At 39.4% G+C, this 18430-nt stretch overlaps 5 protein-coding genes and 1 long non-coding RNA gene across 6 annotated transcripts; 4 read left to right on the top strand and 2 right to left on the bottom strand.

Moving 5' to 3' along the window:
* The first annotated feature begins 744 nt into the window (after positions 1-744).
* Positions 745-2721, top strand: LOC108990566 (putative pentatricopeptide repeat-containing protein At5g52630). The gene has a single exon (XM_018964566.2). It carries the CDS (start codon positions 830-832, stop codon positions 2561-2563), a length of 1734 nt encoding a protein of 577 aa, XP_018820111.1. The 5' UTR covers positions 745-829; the 3' UTR covers positions 2564-2721.
* A 980-nt stretch (positions 2722-3701) lies between these two features.
* On the bottom strand, positions 3702-4456 carry LOC108990550 (mitochondrial import receptor subunit TOM9-2-like). Its single transcript, XM_018964547.2, has one exon. The coding sequence runs from the start codon at positions 4339-4341 to the stop codon at positions 4048-4050; it is 294 nt and encodes a 97-aa protein (XP_018820092.1). The 5' UTR covers positions 4342-4456; the 3' UTR covers positions 3702-4047.
* Positions 4457-8545: 4089 nt separating this feature from the next.
* LOC118348943 (uncharacterized mitochondrial protein AtMg00810-like) lies at positions 8546-9070 on the top strand. Its single transcript, XM_035691536.1, has one exon. The coding sequence runs from the start codon at positions 8546-8548 to the stop codon at positions 9068-9070; it is 525 nt and encodes a 174-aa protein (XP_035547429.1).
* Positions 9071-10480: 1410 nt separating this feature from the next.
* LOC108990553 (pentatricopeptide repeat-containing protein At4g02750-like) lies at positions 10481-12607 on the bottom strand. Its single transcript, XM_018964553.2, has one exon. The coding sequence runs from the start codon at positions 12514-12516 to the stop codon at positions 10486-10488; it is 2031 nt and encodes a 676-aa protein (XP_018820098.1). The 5' UTR covers positions 12517-12607; the 3' UTR covers positions 10481-10485.
* A 1507-nt stretch (positions 12608-14114) lies between these two features.
* On the top strand, positions 14115-17824 carry LOC108990562 (28 kDa ribonucleoprotein, chloroplastic-like). The gene is made up of 4 exons (XM_018964561.2): positions 14115-14742; positions 16843-16944; positions 17192-17464; positions 17562-17824. Exons 1-4 carry the CDS (start codon positions 14302-14304, stop codon positions 17613-17615), a joined length of 870 nt encoding a protein of 289 aa, XP_018820106.1. The 5' UTR covers positions 14115-14301; the 3' UTR covers positions 17616-17824.
* On the top strand, positions 14749-16835 carry LOC108990563. The gene is made up of 3 exons (XR_001996012.2): positions 14749-15551; positions 15867-15868; positions 16213-16835. It is a non-coding gene; the product is annotated as an uncharacterized LOC108990563 (long non-coding RNA).
* Positions 17825-18430: the final 606 nt, after the last annotated feature.

Raw genomic sequence — 18430 nt, 5'->3', positions numbered from 1 at the left:
CACCGAACAAGTAATTAAAATGGCTTTGCCTCTCTTTGTTTTCCCTCTCTCACATGAGATACATATCGGACATGCATCTTGATATGATATTTAAACTCTAATACGAAGATTATGATTATGATGAATGATGCTCTTTCTACATGACGATGACGAGAAATTCCACGCGGAGACGCAATTGAACAGCTGTTGTACACGTTATGGAGGTAGGCATGTAGGAATGATGGGTCAAAAGTCAAAGCTGAGAGTGGCTGTGGGTCCTATTTCCTATTTTTATTTAATTCTGGGTTAAAATTGGGTCGAGGTGCTAAAAAGCCCACAGCACTTACTTACGTTTGGGGAAAGTGGGGACGGCCCAAAACTTGAAAAAAGAAAAGAAAAACATCATCAACCAAATACACAAGCATTTGCTAAACCAACAAAGACACCGAAGACGATAAAACAAGCACACTATAAATGATCAGTGGAGCATTTTAGACCAACAATGTTTTGAAAATGTTAAATGTAGTTAAAAGAAAATTTTACGAAAAATAAATTTATCCAGTGAGTTATTGATATGTATTAAAAAATTAACAAATTAAAAATTTGAATTAAAAAAAATAACAAAATAAATTTTATAAGTAAAATTGTAAATAATTCAAAATTAAAATTAAAAAAATTAACAAAATGAAATTGATAAATAAAATAGCATTACTCCTCATAAATTTTTTAAAAGAAAAAATGTTGAAAAGGATACTCCGCCTGCCTCCATATCAGTTTCTTTTTACGAGCGCGCATATGACACGCCAAAACTCTGGCATCCTCTATCAAGATTCAACGTCAACAACATAACATGAACGACCACCTAATATTAGAGTCACAGTCCCACCCAAGCCGAAGTCGAAGCAACGCCACCGACCCACGCGTTGTCCACGCTCAAGCCATCGTTGCCGCCAACACCGACCGCTGTGTCTACAACAACCTCATCACTCTCTACTCCAAATCCGACCTCTTGTCCTACTCCCTCCGCCTCTTCCACCAAATCCCTTCTCCCAACGTTGTCTCATGGACCGCCCTCATCTCCGCCCACGCCAACTCCATCCTCTCCCTCCACCACTTCGTTTCTATGCTCCGCCACCCCACCTTCCCCAACCAGCGCACCTTTGCCTCTCTCTTCAAAACCTGCACTGCGCTCCCTTCCTTCTCTTTCGGCCTTGGCCTCCACTCTCTCGCGCTAAAACTCTCCGTCTCTAGCGAGCCCTTTTCTGGGTCCGCACTCGTTAATTTCTACTCTAAATATCGCTTACCCAATGAAGCTTGTAAGGTGCTCGACGAAATCACTCACAGAGATGAGGTTTGTTATTCCGCGATTATCGTGGGACTTGCGCAGAATTCACGGCCCTTCGATGCGTTGTCGATGTTTGCCGAAATGAGAGCTTGTGATGTGGCGTCCACGATGTATAGTGTCTCCGGCTCGCTTCGTGCAGCTGCAGAGGTTGCTGCATGGGAGCAGTGTAGGTTAATCCATGCCCATGCGGTTGTTACGGGGTTAGATTCCAACGTGATTGTGGGTAGTGCTCTGATTGATGGGTATGGAAAAGCAGGTTTTGTTTCAGATGCTCGGGAGGTTTTTGATGAGAATTTTCCGGTGATGAATATCGTGGGGTGGAATGCATTGATGGCTGGCTATGCACAGCACGGAGATAACAACATGACTCTCCATCTTTTCAACTCAATGGAAGCTCGAGGGCTTGTACCGGATGAATATAGCTTTCTAGCAGTCCTAACATCGTTTTGCAATGCAGGTTTGGCTGTTGAGAGTGAGCAGTGGATGAACAGGATGAAAGTGGATTACGGTTTGGAACCGGGACTAGAGCATTATACGTGTTTGTTGGGTGCATTGGGACGAGCTGGTCGATTACAAGAAGCTGAGAGGCTTGCAATGACTATACCTTTTGTGCCGGATGCTGCAGTGTGGCGGTCACTGCTATCCAGTTGTGCATATCACGGTGCAGCCGAGATGGCTTGGACCATGGCTAGAAGGTTATTGGAACTTAACCCTCATGATGACTCGGCTTATGTGATTGCTGCCAATGTGTTATCAGTTGCAGGTAGGTGGGACAAGGTGGCAGAAGTGCGAAAGATGATGAAGGATAGGGGGGTGAAGAAGGAAGGTGGGAGGAGCTGGGTAGAAGTGCAAGGGAAAGTACACGTGTTTTTGGCCGGGGATAGAAGGCATGAGAGGACGGAGGAAATATACGAGAAGTTGGCAGAGTTAATGGAAGGGATTGAGAAATTAGGGTACGTGCCGGTTTGGAAAGAGATGTTTCATGAGGTAGGGGAAAGGGAGAAAAGGGAAGCTCTTTGGTATCACAGTGAGAAATTGGCAGTGGCTTTTGGAGTGGTGAGTGGAGCTGCACCACCCGGTAAGGCACTAAGGATTGTGAAGAATTTGAGGATTTGTAGGGATTGTCACGAGGCATTTAAGTATTTTAGTAGAATTTTGGAGAAGGAGATTGTTGTGAGGGATGTAAACAGGTATCATAGATTTTTATATGGTAGTTGCTCATGCAGAGATATCTGGTAACTTGCAGGAGATGAGCCATCTAGCATTTTTATTGTCACCATTCGACGTTCGCTTATAAAGATTGTTTTTACGTAGCGTCTGATGAGTTCCTTTTATTGTTAAAATGCTTTTGCAAATTGTAACATAGGTATCCCTTCAGGAAGTCATTCATTTCTATGATCCAAGATCTTTTTCTGCTCTAACGGTGGATGATAAATCCTCTCGTTCATGGGTTAAGCAGAAAAGCTTTTCTTGATAAGCAGGGGGAGGTACCAAAAAGCTAAGAAAACCTGCGGTGAAAGACCAGTGCTAAATCAATCTACCTGAAAGAACTCTTGGCATTTTCAGCTGGCAGTGGAAGTTGTTAAAGAGAGAACTGGATCCCAGATAATCAGCAAAAACGCTTTATCAAGAGACGATCACGAATAAAAAAAATGGACCCGGTTACAGTATTTATCTTCCATGAGCATAAAATGGAAGGTAATCAGACCAAGACTTCATTCCAACTCTACCTACGATCGTCTCCAAGCTTCAGACTATTGTCTCGGCTAAACAGCGAAATATTTCTAAAGCGTCTTAAGCCATAAAGTTGAATGCCTAAACAAAATGAACGTGCCAATTCAAAAATGAAATATAGCCCTTAATAAATAATGGAACCTGAAGGAACGATAGCTCACTATACCGCAAAACATAGAGGCATTACTCGGTCCTTTCAGAGTTCCGACTTTTGTATCTCTAATCAATCAAGCAAAATTCTTAATAGATTTAAACAGATTGTTGGCATGTTTTTCTAGCTAAGGTGCACAGACGAAGACTGACTTAGATGGAACTCTTTATGGGTACAACACTTGCATGCGCGCAAATTCGCAGATGAGCCAAAGCGTAGAGAGAATTTCAATGTCTTCCAATCACAAAGCACCACAAAGAAGAAATCGTTTACAGAATTTCAAGTACAACTCCTGAATTGCAAATCAAATACTTCGATGAATTCAATTTACAGTCTATGGTTATTAAAAGACCTCAAAAGGGGGGGCACTCTTATGGTCTCCATCATACTGCAATGAACACGTTTACCGAGTTGACACCATACGTTAACGATGGAGGCATTATTTCAAAACAATTCTTAACGCAAAATTAAGAAACTTGGGGAGACTTTGAGTTTTGTCCCTCATTTGGGACTTGGTATCAGAAGCAGATTTACTTTATTAAGAAGCTAACTACTTGGAAAGACTTTGTTTTTTCAGTTTTCTCACCAACCAAACGGCATATCATAGATTGTCTCAAAAATATATCAAACAAGCCCAAAAGACAATAGAAGAAAATAGGCGACAATTAAGAACCCTAATGACGGCATCCATTTGCAAAACAGATCCCAAGCTATTAAGAAAAACCCAATAACAATTGCTCTAATGTACCAATCTATGATGGAAAATCCTTAAACCCCAAGCAAAATCCTCTCTCCGAGCTGAGCTGAGATGACCTGAGGCGAGAGGAGAGGAGCTGAGTCACTTGGTGGTGCCGAGGAGGCTGGCCTGCTGGAGTTCAAGGTCGTTGAGCTGCTGCTCGCGGTCCATTTCGATGATGAGTGGAACCACCAGGATCAAGAACGTGGTGCCGGCGATCCAGGCGGCCCTGCCCGTGCTGCGCATCAGCTTCTTGGACACGGTGGCGGCGTCGGAAGCGGCGCGCTTCGTCTGGTTGAGGATGGGGGACTGGGACACGCTGCGTGAAACCCTCGAGATGAGGGACTGGTCGTTGCTGGTGGCAGAGACTCGCTTTTTTCCCTGGGACGACGCCATATTCAGTGTCTGATGGTGTACTGAAGGGAAGGGTTTTGGGGATCGTTGTGAAGTCGCTATATAGGACACCCCCAAGCAGGCTCAAGGGTTTTGAAGCTTCCTTTGCTCTCTCGAGTCTCGGCTCCAGGAAAAATTAAAAACAAAAAACAAATTATTTTCTTTTATTTTATTTATTAGTAATATTTACTTCATCCTTAAAAAATATTTATATTTAATAATAATATATACGAGTCTTAAATGTATAACTTTTGAACAGTATAAAAAATTAATTAATATTTTTATAAAGCCCATTTTTTTATAAAGATTTATATAAGATTTGTGTTTTTAAAACTTATACCTAATATTACTTTTACGTTCATAGATAAATTAAACGGTCGGGATGGATTTAAAGCATACTCCACAATTTTTATAGTAGAAAATTTTCAATCAGACATTATTAGCGGATGCATTACAATCACTTCTAGCTCAACGTCTTCACATCGTGGAACACAGCAGAGCCAGCACAAACAAAAAATTATCTCCAGCTCACTAACTACTACCAAACTTGAAATTGTGTCCAATTCTGAAAATAAAAATGTGTGATTTGTTTTTTGTATTGTAGTGAGAATTCTGTTGTAACGGTCTCTGCCATAGTTTGTTCTAGAATGCTAGCGCACTATAAGTGCTTGATGTATTGCCACAATATTCTAGGCCTCTTATTTTCCTATCAATTCTACACAGCAATGTCCATTACCATCAATGAAATGAAAAACATTATTCTCTGTTTATTCTATTCAATCATGGCATCAGAGCCATTCTAAAGACCAACGTCTTTTTTTTTTTTTTTCTCAAATGGCGGACAAAACGTCTAAACAAAATCCACCACCTTCTTATCCTCTCCCCCATTTTTCTCACATTGTCACTGTCAAGCTCACCCATGAAAATTTTCTTCTATGGCATGCCCAGATGGTACCTTATTTTCGGGGCCAATGTCTTTTTCACTTCGTAGATGGTTCAAATCCTCCTCCTTCTCGCTTTCTTACTGATACCACTACGATCAAACCAACCTTCTTGACTTGGACCCAAATTGACCAAATGATCCTTAGTGCTCTCATCTCCTCACTTTCGGATAATCTCATAGCCCAAGTTGTTGGTTATTCCACTTCTTAGGAAGTTTGGTCTGCTCTTGCAAAATTATTTACGTCTCAATCTCATGCTCGAGTAACTCAGCTGCGTTATCAGTTAGGCACCATTTCCAAGGGTGCTAGCTCTGTTTTAGATTATTTTTGCAAACTTAAACATCTATCTGATACCATGGGTGCTGCTAGCACACCATTAGCTCCAGCTGAGTTCACTTCTTATTTACTTGCTGGTCTTAGCAGTGATTATGATGCTCTTGTCACTTCTGTGACAGTAAGAGTTGAGCCTATGGCTCCTGAAGAAATATATAGTCTACTTCTTACTCATTAAAGTCGTTTGGCACACTCCAATCATCTTCCCATGAATACCAACCTTTCGGCTAACATGACCACTGCCTCTCATTTTCGTGGCCAAGGTACCTACCATGGCAATAATCGTGGTAGCTATCGCGGTTGTGGAAGAGGTCGTGGCTTCTTACCCTCTTCCAACTCCCATACACATCTACCATATTCCCAATCTCCTTCATTTCCTCACTCAAAATCAACCTGCCAAATACGTGGCAAAGTTGGTCATGTTGCTTTGAAATGTTATTATCACTTTGACCATGCTTACCAAAGTGATCCTCCTCGTTCCCTCATAGCTAATCACAACAGTTCCATGCCTTCACCTGATCAGTCGTGGTACCCAGATACTGCAACAACCAACCATATCACATATGACCTTGCCAATTTCAACATCACTTTAGGACCTTAAGGTGGTAATGAACAAATAAAAATTGGTGATGACAGTGAACTACTTATTTCAAATATTGGTGACTCTAAGTTTTCCACTTCCTCTCATTCTTTTATTCTTAAAAATCTTTTACATGTTCATTCCATAACTAAAAACTTAATCTCTGTTTAAAAATTCTATCTTGATAATTATGTTATTTTTGAATTTCATAATTCTCATTTTCTTGTGAAGGATGCAAAGACGGGAACTCCACTCCTTCATGGCCCCATACATAATGGACTCTACTCCTTTTCCTAGCTCTCTACTTCTTCATCTACATCTCAGGCCTTTTGTTGGTGAGCGTACAATTACTTCACAGTGGCACTCACGTCTCGGTCATCCATCTCTTCAACTCGTGTCTCACATCATCTCAGCTCACCAATTTCCAGTTTCAATTCAAGCTTCTCCTCCAATTTGTTCAGCATGTAGAGTAGCCAAAAGCATTCAGTTACCCTTTAAATCATCTCATCAGCATTCTACAAAACCTTTACAATTAGTTTACTCAGATGTATGGGGTCCAGCCCCTGTTCTTTCACGTGAAGGTTTTAAGTATTATGTATCCTTTTTGGATGATTTCACTCGGTACACTTGGTGGTACCCTCTAGTGCAAAAACCTGATGTTATGTCAATTTTCATGAAATTTCAAACATATGTTGAGTGTCTCTTTAATTCCAAAATAATTTCAATCCAAAGCGATTGGGGTGGTAAATATCGTCATTTACACAATTTTTTGCAGTCGCAAGGCATTTTGCATCGAATAACTTGTCCTCATACGCATCAATAAAATGGTACTGTAGAAAGGAAGTACCGACATATTGTCGAAACGGGCCTTGCCTTTTTGCTCATGCATCCTTACCACAACTCCATTGGGCTGATGCTTTTCACATAACCATTTTTCTTATTAATAGACTTTCTTCTCCAGTTTTACATAACATTTCTCCTTATGAAAAATTATTTCACAAACCACCATACTACACTTTTCTCAAAGTATTTGGTACTGTATGTTGGCCTCATCTCAGGCCTTACAATCGCTACAAGCTTGATCTCCGACCCATACAATGCCTTTTCTTGGCTATAGTGAATCTCACAAAGGATATCGATGTTTTCATCTGCCTACTGAACGTACCTACACTCATGAGATGTAGTGTTTGATGAAAACATGTTTCCTCTTGCACAATTTACTCCAGCCTCCGAATCAACACACTTTTCCCTTCCCTCTATTTTAGGCCCACATCCCACATTTGCTCCAACCCACAATATCTCTCTGGCCAGGCCCATTAATCCATCTCCCTTACGTGACACATCAAACTCTCTCGTTTCAGACCCACGTCCCGTTTCAGACCCAAGTCCAGTTTCTCCAGTTTCGTCTTCTTCCTCTGCACCTCCCTCTCCTCTTCAGCATGCATCCTCATCCTCTAGATCCTTGATACTCACTCGTTCAAAAACAAATTCCTTATAGCCTCACCAATATAAAGATGGTACAACACTTTGGTCACCACCTCGCAGTTTTTTGACAATTACCACCATTGTTCCTGAAGAACCCACCTGTTACACCCAAGTTGTTAAACACCAAGAATGACGTACAACCATGGCCAATGAAATCCAAGCCCTTCTCCAAACAAACACTTGGACACTTGTTCCAGTTTCTGATACTACTAATTTAGTTGGCTGTCGATGGATTTTTAGGACCAAGCATCTCTTGGATGGCACTATTGAAGGCTGAAAAGCTCGCTTGATGGCCAAAGGCTTCCACCAACAAGTTGGAGTGGACTATTTTGAGACCTTCAATCTAGTTGTGAAGCCCACAACAATTCGCACCATCCTTTCAATTGTTGTCACTAAGAATTGGTCACTTCGACAGTTTGTTATCAGCAACGCATTCTTGCATGGTGACCTCCATGAACAGGTTTACATGTCCCAACCCCCTGGCTTCATAAATCCCAATTTTCCTCACCATATGTGTTAGTTGAACAAAGCTATATATGGATTAAAACAAGCCCCACGGGCTTGGTTTTCTAAGTTGAGCAACCGGTTGCTGGAACTTGGTTTTAATCCTTCATTGTTTGATTCTTCTCTTTTCATCTATCACCATGCTTCTATTACACTAGTTTTTCTAGTGTACGTGGATGATATCATCCTTATTGGTTCTGATCCTGAGGCTATTAGATGTATTTTGCAAGCTCTCAACAACACTTTCCCTGTAAAAGATCTTGGGCCATTCAAATTTTTTCTTGGACTTGAAATTCATAAACTTGCCACAGGTCTTCATCTCTCTCAAACCAAATACATATGTGATCTTCTAAAGAAAACCAACATGGGCTTTGTCAAGCCCGTAACTTCTCCTATAGTTGGCTCAGTTAAATTGACACTTATAGATGGTCCTGTTTTTGAAGGCCCAACCCTTTATCGAAGCACTGTGGGTAGCCTCCAATACATGTCACTCACGTGTTTGGGTGTAGCTTATGCAGTTAACAAAGTGTGCCAATTCATGCACACTCTGAAAGTTCCTCATTGGCAAGCCGTGAAGAGAATACTGCACTATCTAAAACACATAGCTCATCTTGTTCTTCATTTTAAGTCATTCTCTGATAATTCACTTCATGCTTTCACTGACGCCGACTGGGCAGGATGTCCAGATGATCGACGTTCAACGGGAGGCTTTTGTATCTTTTTTTGTCCTAATCTTGTTTCATGGGTATCCAAGAAACAAAGCACTATTGCAAGCTCGAGTACAGAGGCGGAATACAAAGCATTGGCCAACACAGCAGCTGAGCTCCTCTGGTTTCAATCACTTCTCGAAGAACTCGATGTATTTCTGCCAAAGCCTCCAACCTTGTGATGCGATAACTTGGGAGCAACCTATCTCTCAGTAAACCTTGTTATGCATTCTCGCACAAAGCACGTGGAAATTGATTTCCATTTTGTGCGTGATTGTGTTTCCTCCAAAACTCTGAATGTTGCATTTATCTCATCCAAAGATTAAATTGCCAAAGTCTTTACAAAACCACTAGTATCCACTCGCTTTCTGTTTCTATGTTCGAGTCTCACACTGGTTCCCATTTTGGACTCGCGGGAGGATATTAGCGGATGCAGTACAGTCACTTCTAGCTTAGTGTCTTCACATCGTGGAACACAGCTGAGTCAGCACAAACAAGAAATTATCTCCAGCTCACCAACTACTACCAGACTCGAAATTGTGTCTAATTCTGAAAATAAAAGATGTGTGATTTGTTTTTTGTATTGTAGTGAGGATTCTGTTGTAACGGTCTCTGCCATAGTTTGTTCTAGAATGCCAGTGCACTACAGGTGCTTGATGTATTGCCATAATATTCTAAGCCTCTTATTTTCCTATAAATTCTACACTGTATTGGTCCATTACCATCAATGAAATGAAGAACATTGTTCTCTGTTTATTCTATTATATCAGACATAATATAGAAGGTGTCTTCCACGTTTGTAATTTTCTAGATAATCCTACGAAATGTTCATTAGAGTAACTTAATTTTGGATGACAAACGCCATTAGATTTTACCAACAAGTTAGTGCTGATGCTCATTAATCCGTTCATAGACGTGTCAAAAATGGGATCTTCTGTCCATGTGGGATTGCTCTTGTTTAATTTACTGGGATTGGCAATTCAAACCTTTGGTAAATGCAAGCACACAGTAGATGGACTTAATTAATATCTGGGTAAATGCAAATCTTTTGTCACCAGTCTCTTTTGTTAGATTATGGACAACAATGCCTCATACCGCTGCTCTTGTTACACATCCTCAATATTATATCCCAGAATTTTAAGAATGGCGATCTGCTTGAACATTCTTAGTAGGCATATTTCCATCTCTGTTGGTACGCCTGCCTACACCTTTGCATGCTTTCTATCGATCTGTTGACTGGTTAAGAAATGCATGCTCTCTATCGATCTGTTGACCGGTTAAAAAATAGCGAGTCGTGATTCCCATCTGCATTTCAATGTGTCAATATGAGTATATCAACCCAATATTTCCCACTTCTCCTGCAGGGAAGGACTATTTGATATATGCTCTTATTGGCAACTCCAATCCACAAAGGCAGCAACTAAGATCCATAATTATCAAGTCCTCATTATCCCTTTTACTCGTATCCACTCGTTTTTTGTTTCTAAGTCATGGATTTGAACAATTTAGTACATAAATCGTGCGTGAAAAAGAGAATGTCACCTGTAATGTCCATTTAATGCAACTTGTATTTGTGGAAATTAAGCAGCATCTGATTTTATGATTTAATCTCCATTTCCATGTATATCAAGTCTAAAATACAACAGATTCTACAAAAATCAGGGTGCGAACTATCTCCTGAAAGAAATATACGTGCGCTGTTGTTTACCTCAATCCAACTACACCCCGGTTGCTTCTTGACTCCCTTCTCTTTCATCCGGGCCAGAATTCTACCGGCATCTTCTCTCCTTCCACCGCTCAATAACAATTCAACCAAAATCAAATAAACACCAGAATTACAAGGGTCTACTTCCAAAATCCTCTCGCCAGCAATGTTGCCCACCTCAATGTTCTTGTAAATTCTACAGGCTCCTAGCAGTGCTCCCCAAACACTTACAGGAACTTCAACTCCATCTGCTCTCATTTGATCTAAAAAAGTCATCGCCTCATCTATTAGTCCAAACCTCCCCAACAAATCCATGATACATGTGTAATGCTCACTTGTTGGCTGAAGAGAACACTTGGATTTCATGAAATCAAAGTAGTACTTACCTTGGTCTACCAACCCTGCATGGCTACACGCAGATAGAACACCGACAAAGGTTATATGATTGGGCATAACATCAGTTAATCTCATTCTTTCAAACATCTCTAGGGCCTTTGTGCCATTGCCATGATGAGCATAACCACAGATTAGAGAATTCCAAGAAATAACATCATGGCTTGGCATGGAAGAAAATTCTAGTAGAGCAGAATGCATGTTTCCACATCTCGCGTACATGGTAACCATTGCATTGGAAACTTCAATGTAACTATTAAAACCAGCTCTTATAACATCTGCATGAGTTTGTTTTCCAAAGTGTAAGGTCGGCAAGTCAGAACATATTGTCAAAACACTAGTGAATGTAGCCTTGTCCAGGGATGGACCTGATTCTTTCATTCTAATGAAAAGCTTTAAACCTTCCTCACCTTGACCATTTTCTCCTAATCCGAAAACTGTGGCATTCCATGCAGTTGTATCTCGGGTTGGCATCAGATCAAAAATCTTAATTGCACCCGCAACCTCACCTAATCCAAAATATCCAACAAGCAAATTCGTCCATGACACAACGTCACTGTATGGGGATTTCTCAAGAAATGCATGAGCTTCTTTGATGAGCCCATTTCTTATCAATTCCAATAGGATTGAGTTCCACGTTTTCTGACATTTTTGTGGCATCTCCATGAAAAGCCTTATAGCATCATTAGCCTTTTTGCTCCTGACCAACCCACTTACCAATTCATTCCAAGACTCAAAATCCCGCTCAGGCATTTTCCGAAACAAATCTTTCGCAGTTTCAATATGGCCATTTTCTATATACCCAACCATCATTGCATTACAAGCTCGAACATCCCTAGTGGGCATGTTTTCAAAGAGCTTACAAGCTTCAACGATCCGTCCTGACTTAGAAAGCCCCGAAATCATTATAGTCCAAGACACAACATCCTGAGCACTTGATTGTCCAAAATACTCTTCTGCTAAAGCCAAATCCCCACAATTCACCAGCCCCCCGACAATCAAGTTCCATGAAATCACATCTTTCAACGGCATCCCATCAAATAAACGTAGTGCTGTGTCTATCATTCCGTTACGAATATACCCTGCAACCATCGAATTCCAAGTCACAACATCTCTGGATGGCATCCCATCAAAAACGTACCTTGCACCATCCACATCCCCACACTGCATCAACCCAGCAATCACCGTATTATACGAAACAATATCCCTGTCAGGCATTCTATAGAATAATTGGAGAGCTTCACAAGAATTCCCATCTAAAAAGTGCCCACGAATCATCGCGTTCCATGTGACCGTGTTTTTCTGAGGCATTTTATCGAACAGTTTCCGAGCTTCTTCGACGAGGCCATTTTTTACGTAGCTCGAGATCTTGGAGTTGAGAGGCTTTAGGTTGGGGATCATTGCCTTGGCACGGTTTTGTGTAAATAATTCTGGGTTTGCGAGACAGTGTGTTTTGGCGAGGTTTAGAGAGGGATTTTGGGTGACTTTGAGGGCTTGTGTGGCGCGAGAGAAGAAACAGAAGAGGAACATACTCCATCAGTTTCAACGATCAAACGTGAGGGAAGTAAACTGCAGCAGAAACGACTGTTAAGCGTAAATGCATGGATCCGCCTCCGTCGGTGGGTTCATGGGTTTTTTAGGCAATACGTTGACCTTTATCTTGTCCGGTTTGGATAGTGGATGAGAGCATGGTCGTTGGATTATGCAAAATGTTAATTTAATGGAGTGTTTAAATAATAGAATCTAAAAAAATTTAAAAAATTAAATTATTTATTATATTTTATATTAAAATTTATAAAAATTATAAAAATAAAATGAGATAAAATGAGATGAGATGAAACATTTTCATTATCCAAATGGAGCAATGAAAGTCTTTCGGGTCAAAGTCTCGTCAGTGCGAGAAAAATGATATTTGTAGTCGTAGGATAAGAGCATTCACATCTGATTCTTTAAATTTTTCCTTAAATTTTAGTTAAAAAGGACACTCCCTATAATTTTATCCTAAATTTTACTCATTTTTAAAAAACTTTCTACATCCCATTCCCTATCATTTCTCTATTCTATTAAAATAATATTCTTCTATTATTTCTTTATTACTTTTTTCTCTCACTTCCATTTTCAAACTTAACTACTTAATATTTTTTCTTATGTTTTGAACTATTATTATAGTGAATATTTTAAACAAAAATTTAAATTATTTTTTTAAGGGTTTAATAATATTTTTAAAATTAATATTTTTATATTTTAGTAAATATTTAAATTATTTTTAAAAATATTATTTAAAAGTATAATAAATATGAGTATAAGAGAAAATGTAGTTGATTGAAAAAAGAATTTATTTTATGTATTTGAATAAAATATTAATAAAAAATTATTTAGGGGATGAATAGTGGTTCCCTATATTTAGAGAATCACTGTTCATTTCATAAATCAAAATCTTAAAATAGGGAATAGGATGAGAGATGGTTTTTGAGCTTTTTCCTAAATTTTTCCCTATAATTTAGAGATAATAGTGATTTGCAGAATGAGATGGGGATGCTCTAAGCAAGTGCCGCGCAATCTCTTTAAAAAAAAATGAATAAATACGAGATTCATATAAAAAAAATTTAATTTTTTAATAGTAAATTCTATTCTTTTTAAAAGCAATTATACGTAATATTACTCACTACATTCGATTTTTTTTTTTTTTTTATTTCTTGTTGGCTTGTCATAGTTTTAGACTTTTAGTTTCCTTAAATAGTATATATGTGCCTGTGTCAATTTATTATCTACTTAATATGTGACATGGATGTAAATAAAATTTAACTTTTTATTTATCAAAAAACTTCTCAACTCATCTCATCATTATATATTTTTTAAATTTTTATATAAATAAAATAAATAATTTAACTTTTTTAAATTTTAAAATAAAAATAATATTAAAAATATATATTTTAATAATATTTTATTTAATTTTTAATTTTAATCTAAAAAAATTTAATCTCAATTCATCACCTTAGCTGGTCGTTATTATTTTCCACCAAAATTGAAAGAAATTAATGGCGGCTAGACAGCAGAAGAAGTGAGCAAGACCCTGACAGAAAAACCCATCCATTATATACACCAGTCTGATCTATTTTGGACTCACCTTATCCATCCCCCAGAGTGTGTCACTGGACACAATCTTCCCACATCAGCTTAGATAGCTTGCGGAGCTTTACACACTCCTCATCCCTCCCTCCTTTTCTCGCACATAACCAAACTTTCCGCTCCTCCAACCACCATAATATAAGAAAACCACCGCCACCACGACCACTAGAATCGAGTTCCTGAGCCATGGCAGCCATGGCAGCCACTGCAGCCGCGGCTGTTGGCTCATCTTTCTCTCCATCCATCCACACCCTCAAATGTATCCGCTCCAAGCAATGCCCATCCGACGTCCCTCTCCTTAGAATTTCATCAACCCGCATGTTAGCATCGACATCTCTTTCTTCCAGGATCGAACAGCTTTCACTTAGTGCCATCTCCAGCAAGTGGCGGCTCCTGAGGATATCCACTGCTGTTGCCCAGGAAGAGGTGGCAGTGACGGCTGAGTTGGACGCGGGGACGTTGGTTGAGGATCATCAAGATGATAAGGGAGGAGAGGAAGTACTGTTGGATGGAGAGGCCGAGAGTGCCGTGAACACTAAGCTTTACTTCGGGAATCTGCCTTACAGCGTGGACAGTGCTCAGCTTGCTGGCATAATTCAGGACTTTCGAAGCCCAGAGCTGATTGAGGTAACTAGTAGCATGCACTGTTTTCTTCGGCAAGCTGTTCCTTTTTTCTTTTCTCTTCTTTATTGTTTGCACTGGTTAGATTGTTATTAATGATGGCTGGGTAAGTTATGAGGTTCGACCTGGACTGCATGGGAAGATCAGGAAACAGATCTTCATACTAGGCATAATTGGCAGTTGGGTTTTTTATTTCTTCTGTTCGTTTTTTTTTTTTTTTTGGTTCCTTTCCTTATTAAGACAACATTAATTATTCGTTGATGAATATGGCTAGCTTAGTTTTTGCATCTGCATAGGAAGTAGTGTTTGTGTGTTTCTTAAAACTGGTAATCCTCCCTTATGACGGAGGAATATCTTATACAAAGGGAGCATGGATTACAACCAAAATCCTAAAACCAAGCTCCTAAAGTTACTGACGAAAGTTAGGAGCACCTACATGATTAAGAGAAAACAGACAAAACATATGTTGAACATCTCTATCCATTAATTAATGTATTGGAATTGGATTTGGTAACAAGCTTTTCTCATTCACTAACCCCTAATCAGACAATTCCCCAGTGTGAACATCTAGTTTGATTGCTTGATTAGCCATGCTTGAGCAATCTTAATGAGACATTTGAAAACGCGAAATAGATGCTGTGTTGCTGTGGCAATTTATTAAGGAATGTAGTCTCGAACAAGTGCTATTACTCTAGTGGCATGTGTGATGTTTGGGAGGCCAACAACTAGTTTGTAAATGTAATGGGTTCCCTGATCTTGATTAGTAATGTGCGAGTGAGATACTGTGAGTCAGGTGAATTTGGATCTTGCTAATTGTTATGAGGTGGCTTGAATAAGATGGAACAGTGCATGTGTCGTAGGTTCGCTCGAGCGAAGTGAAACTTGGCTCGAGCGAAGTCAGACAGAGAGTCTCGCTCAAGCATCGCTCAAGATTCAGCTCGAGCAATTTCAAGTCAGAGAGTTTCGAGAGTTTCGCTCGACCCTCGCTCGCATCCAGCTCGAGCGAGTTCAAGTCAGAGAGTTTCAAGAGCTTCGCTCGACCCTCGCTCGAGTGTTAGCTCGAGCGAAGTACAGAAAACCTACGTTCGCTCGACACTCGCTCGAGTGTTCGCTCGAGCCAATGTTCACAGAAGTGAACATTTCTGTTCCTATAAATACCAAACGGCGCCCACTTCTTAGATAACTTCAGAAAATCACTTTTTGTCTTGTTTTTAGTGTTTTCTTGAGAGAGAAGTTATAGAGTGAGTTTTGAGAGATAACTTCCTTGTGAAGTTTTTGTTGTATTCATCTGTACTCCATCTCTGTTGATAGTGGAATTTTCGATACCGACCCCACCAGTGGACGTAGGCTCATTTTGAGTCGAACCACTTAATTCTTGGTGTTCTTTCTGTGTGATTGTCATCTTTTCTTTCGTTTAGTTCCGCTACTATACTTCGAGTTAGTCTTAGATCTACAGTTATTCCCAACACTAATTAGTAAGTTCAGTACAAGATCCCAAAAAACTCAAGGAAGGGTGGTTGTATGATAAACACCATAATTTGTTGAATAAAGCGTGATTATTTTGTCTTGTTGCAATTCAAATGTCCCGCTAACATTTACAATACTTTTGGTTGTGAAGTGAAATGAGTGAAGTTCTTATGAATATTCAAAGAGGATAGGAAAAGGATAGCTCTCTCTATTAATCAATTCATTTTACGATATTTTCAGAGTGATGAGTGCTACACCCACAAAAAGATTTTATAAAAGAAAATTCAGAAACTGTTCACATGACTTTGTGTGATGTGATCAGTTAGATCTACTTCATAATAAAAGTAATTTTACAATCTGACGTACCACATTAAGTCACATCTGTTTATGATTTTACTTTTGTGAAATTTCTTTGTGGCCAAAGCATTTCCCTTTCGGAGTTCAACCTTATCAAAATGGAAATTTAATGCTGCAAGTCTTCAGCAAAATCAAATGCCTTTTGGGGGTTCTCAATTCACATTTGAAGTTCTGATTCTCCTCTTTTTTCTTTGGCATACAATTATATTTGATAACACACCATCACCGGGATACTTATCTATTGAGTTTCACACTCCTTACTTATTGATCAAATTGTGATAGGTGCTCTATGATAGGGATTCTGGGAGAAGCAGAGGATTTGCATTTGTGACAATGAGTAGTATTGAAGACTGTAACTTAGTTATTCAAAATCTGGATGGAAAGGTAAGAAACTAATTCTTTATGCATGCCCATATCATTATCATTAAGCCATGCTTGGATTTAGAGATGAGTTCACTACTATTCACAAATTTTAAGTCATAAATCTCACCACTATTCACAAACCATCTCAACTCATCTCAGCTCAACTCTATGATGACTGCATAACAGGCACAAGTAATTTGGTAGTTTCAGTTCTTTGTTTCTTTCTTCTTTCCATTTCCTCAATTCTAGAAGAATTTGGTTATGGCAGGAATATATGGGCCGAACCTTGAGGGTGAACTTCTCAGACAAACCTAAACCTAAAGATCCTCTATATCCAGAAACTGAACACAAGCTTTTCGTTGGGAATTTATCCTGGTCAGTCACTTCTGAGAGTTTGACACAAGCATTTCAGGAGTATGGAAATGTGGTTGGTGGTAGGGTTCTGTATGACGGGGAGACAGGCAGGTCACGTGGTTATGGTTTTGTGTGCTACTCCACAAAATCAGAGATGGAAACTGCCCTTGAATCTCTTAATGGAGTGGTAATCTCCTCTTCCCTCTTTTCTGAATCTCTTAGACACATCGCACATGAATATTTTGGTCTTACTAATTGCTCCTTATTATTTCTTGGCATTACAGGAACTAGAAGGGCGAGCAATGCGTGTAAGCCTGGCTCAAGGAAAACGATCATAACATGAACAGCAGGGGATAAATATGAGGCAGGCTTCCCAACTCAGTGGCTCTTAAGCAACAAAAAGGATATGCCATTTGGCTATCAGAAACTGTCATTGTGAAAATTGAATGATTGTCTTTACTAATGCTAATCATCGTGATTTTGCTAATAACAAACACTAAGAAATCTCATGATTAACGAATCATACATGTCTGATGCTGTATATTAACGTCTGCTATAAGCAATCAGTACCTAAGACAGGCATAAAAGTTCCTTATCCTGGCCGAAAAAATGAACTTATCATATTACTAGTACTTGGTAGGTTGTACCAATCTTCACTTATTTCCTTTATCTGCCCCAATCTTTTCATGAGCGAACACAGCAGGAAACAACCCATCATCATCTTGAGCTCTGAACACAGGTCAAAACCCTCTTACATGTCTTTGGAATCAAGTTCCAAGAAGTTGAAACTAACTAAAAGAACACTCCTGTAAGGCCTTTGCAGATAACTATTATGTGGGAAAACTGGGTCTCATTCAAAAAGGAAATCAATATATCTGTGATTATTGTGGATGTTTAATGTTGTTGTGCATGAAGCAGACACAATACAATAATAATACTGAATGATCTTTGAAAAGTTTTAAGGATGTCGTGCAAGAGTCATATGCCAATATGAAGTGGGCTACGATTGCTGGGAAAATTGGTGCTCGACTGATTGAATCTTCCATGAAAATAATGATGAAAAATTTGAGAGACAATACGTCCAAATCTCTCTAATTACCGTTGTTGGCCTTGACACTAGACCTACACAGATTGCAGGCCTAATCATGGCGTC

Source organism: Juglans regia, chromosome 7, assembly GCF_001411555.2.
Source record: "Juglans regia cultivar Chandler chromosome 7, Walnut 2.0, whole genome shotgun sequence".
Lineage (NCBI taxonomy): Eukaryota > Viridiplantae > Streptophyta > Magnoliopsida > Fagales > Juglandaceae > Juglans > Juglans regia.
This window is presented reverse-complemented; position numbering and strand designations above follow the sequence as displayed.

Coding starts and splice junctions, on each gene's coding strand:
- LOC108990566 (XM_018964566.2), top strand. CDS start 830: ATGAACGACCACCTAATATTAGAGTCACAGTCCCACCCAAGCCGAAGT.
- LOC108990550 (XM_018964547.2), bottom strand. CDS start 4,341: ATGGCGTCGTCCCAGGGAAAAAAGCGAGTCTCTGCCACCAGCAACGAC.
- LOC118348943 (XM_035691536.1), top strand. CDS start 8,546: ATGGGCTTTGTCAAGCCCGTAACTTCTCCTATAGTTGGCTCAGTTAAA.
- LOC108990553 (XM_018964553.2), bottom strand. CDS start 12,516: ATGTTCCTCTTCTGTTTCTTCTCTCGCGCCACACAAGCCCTCAAAGTC.
- LOC108990562 (XM_018964561.2), top strand. CDS start 14,302: ATGGCAGCCATGGCAGCCACTGCAGCCGCGGCTGTTGGCTCATCTTTC. Junction 14,743..16,842: donor GAAGCCCAGAGCTGATTGAG/GTAACTAGTAGC, acceptor AAATTGTGATAG/GTGCTCTATGATAGGGATTC. Junction 16,945..17,191: donor TTCAAAATCTGGATGGAAAG/GTAAGAAACTAA, acceptor TGGTTATGGCAG/GAATATATGGGCCGAACCTT.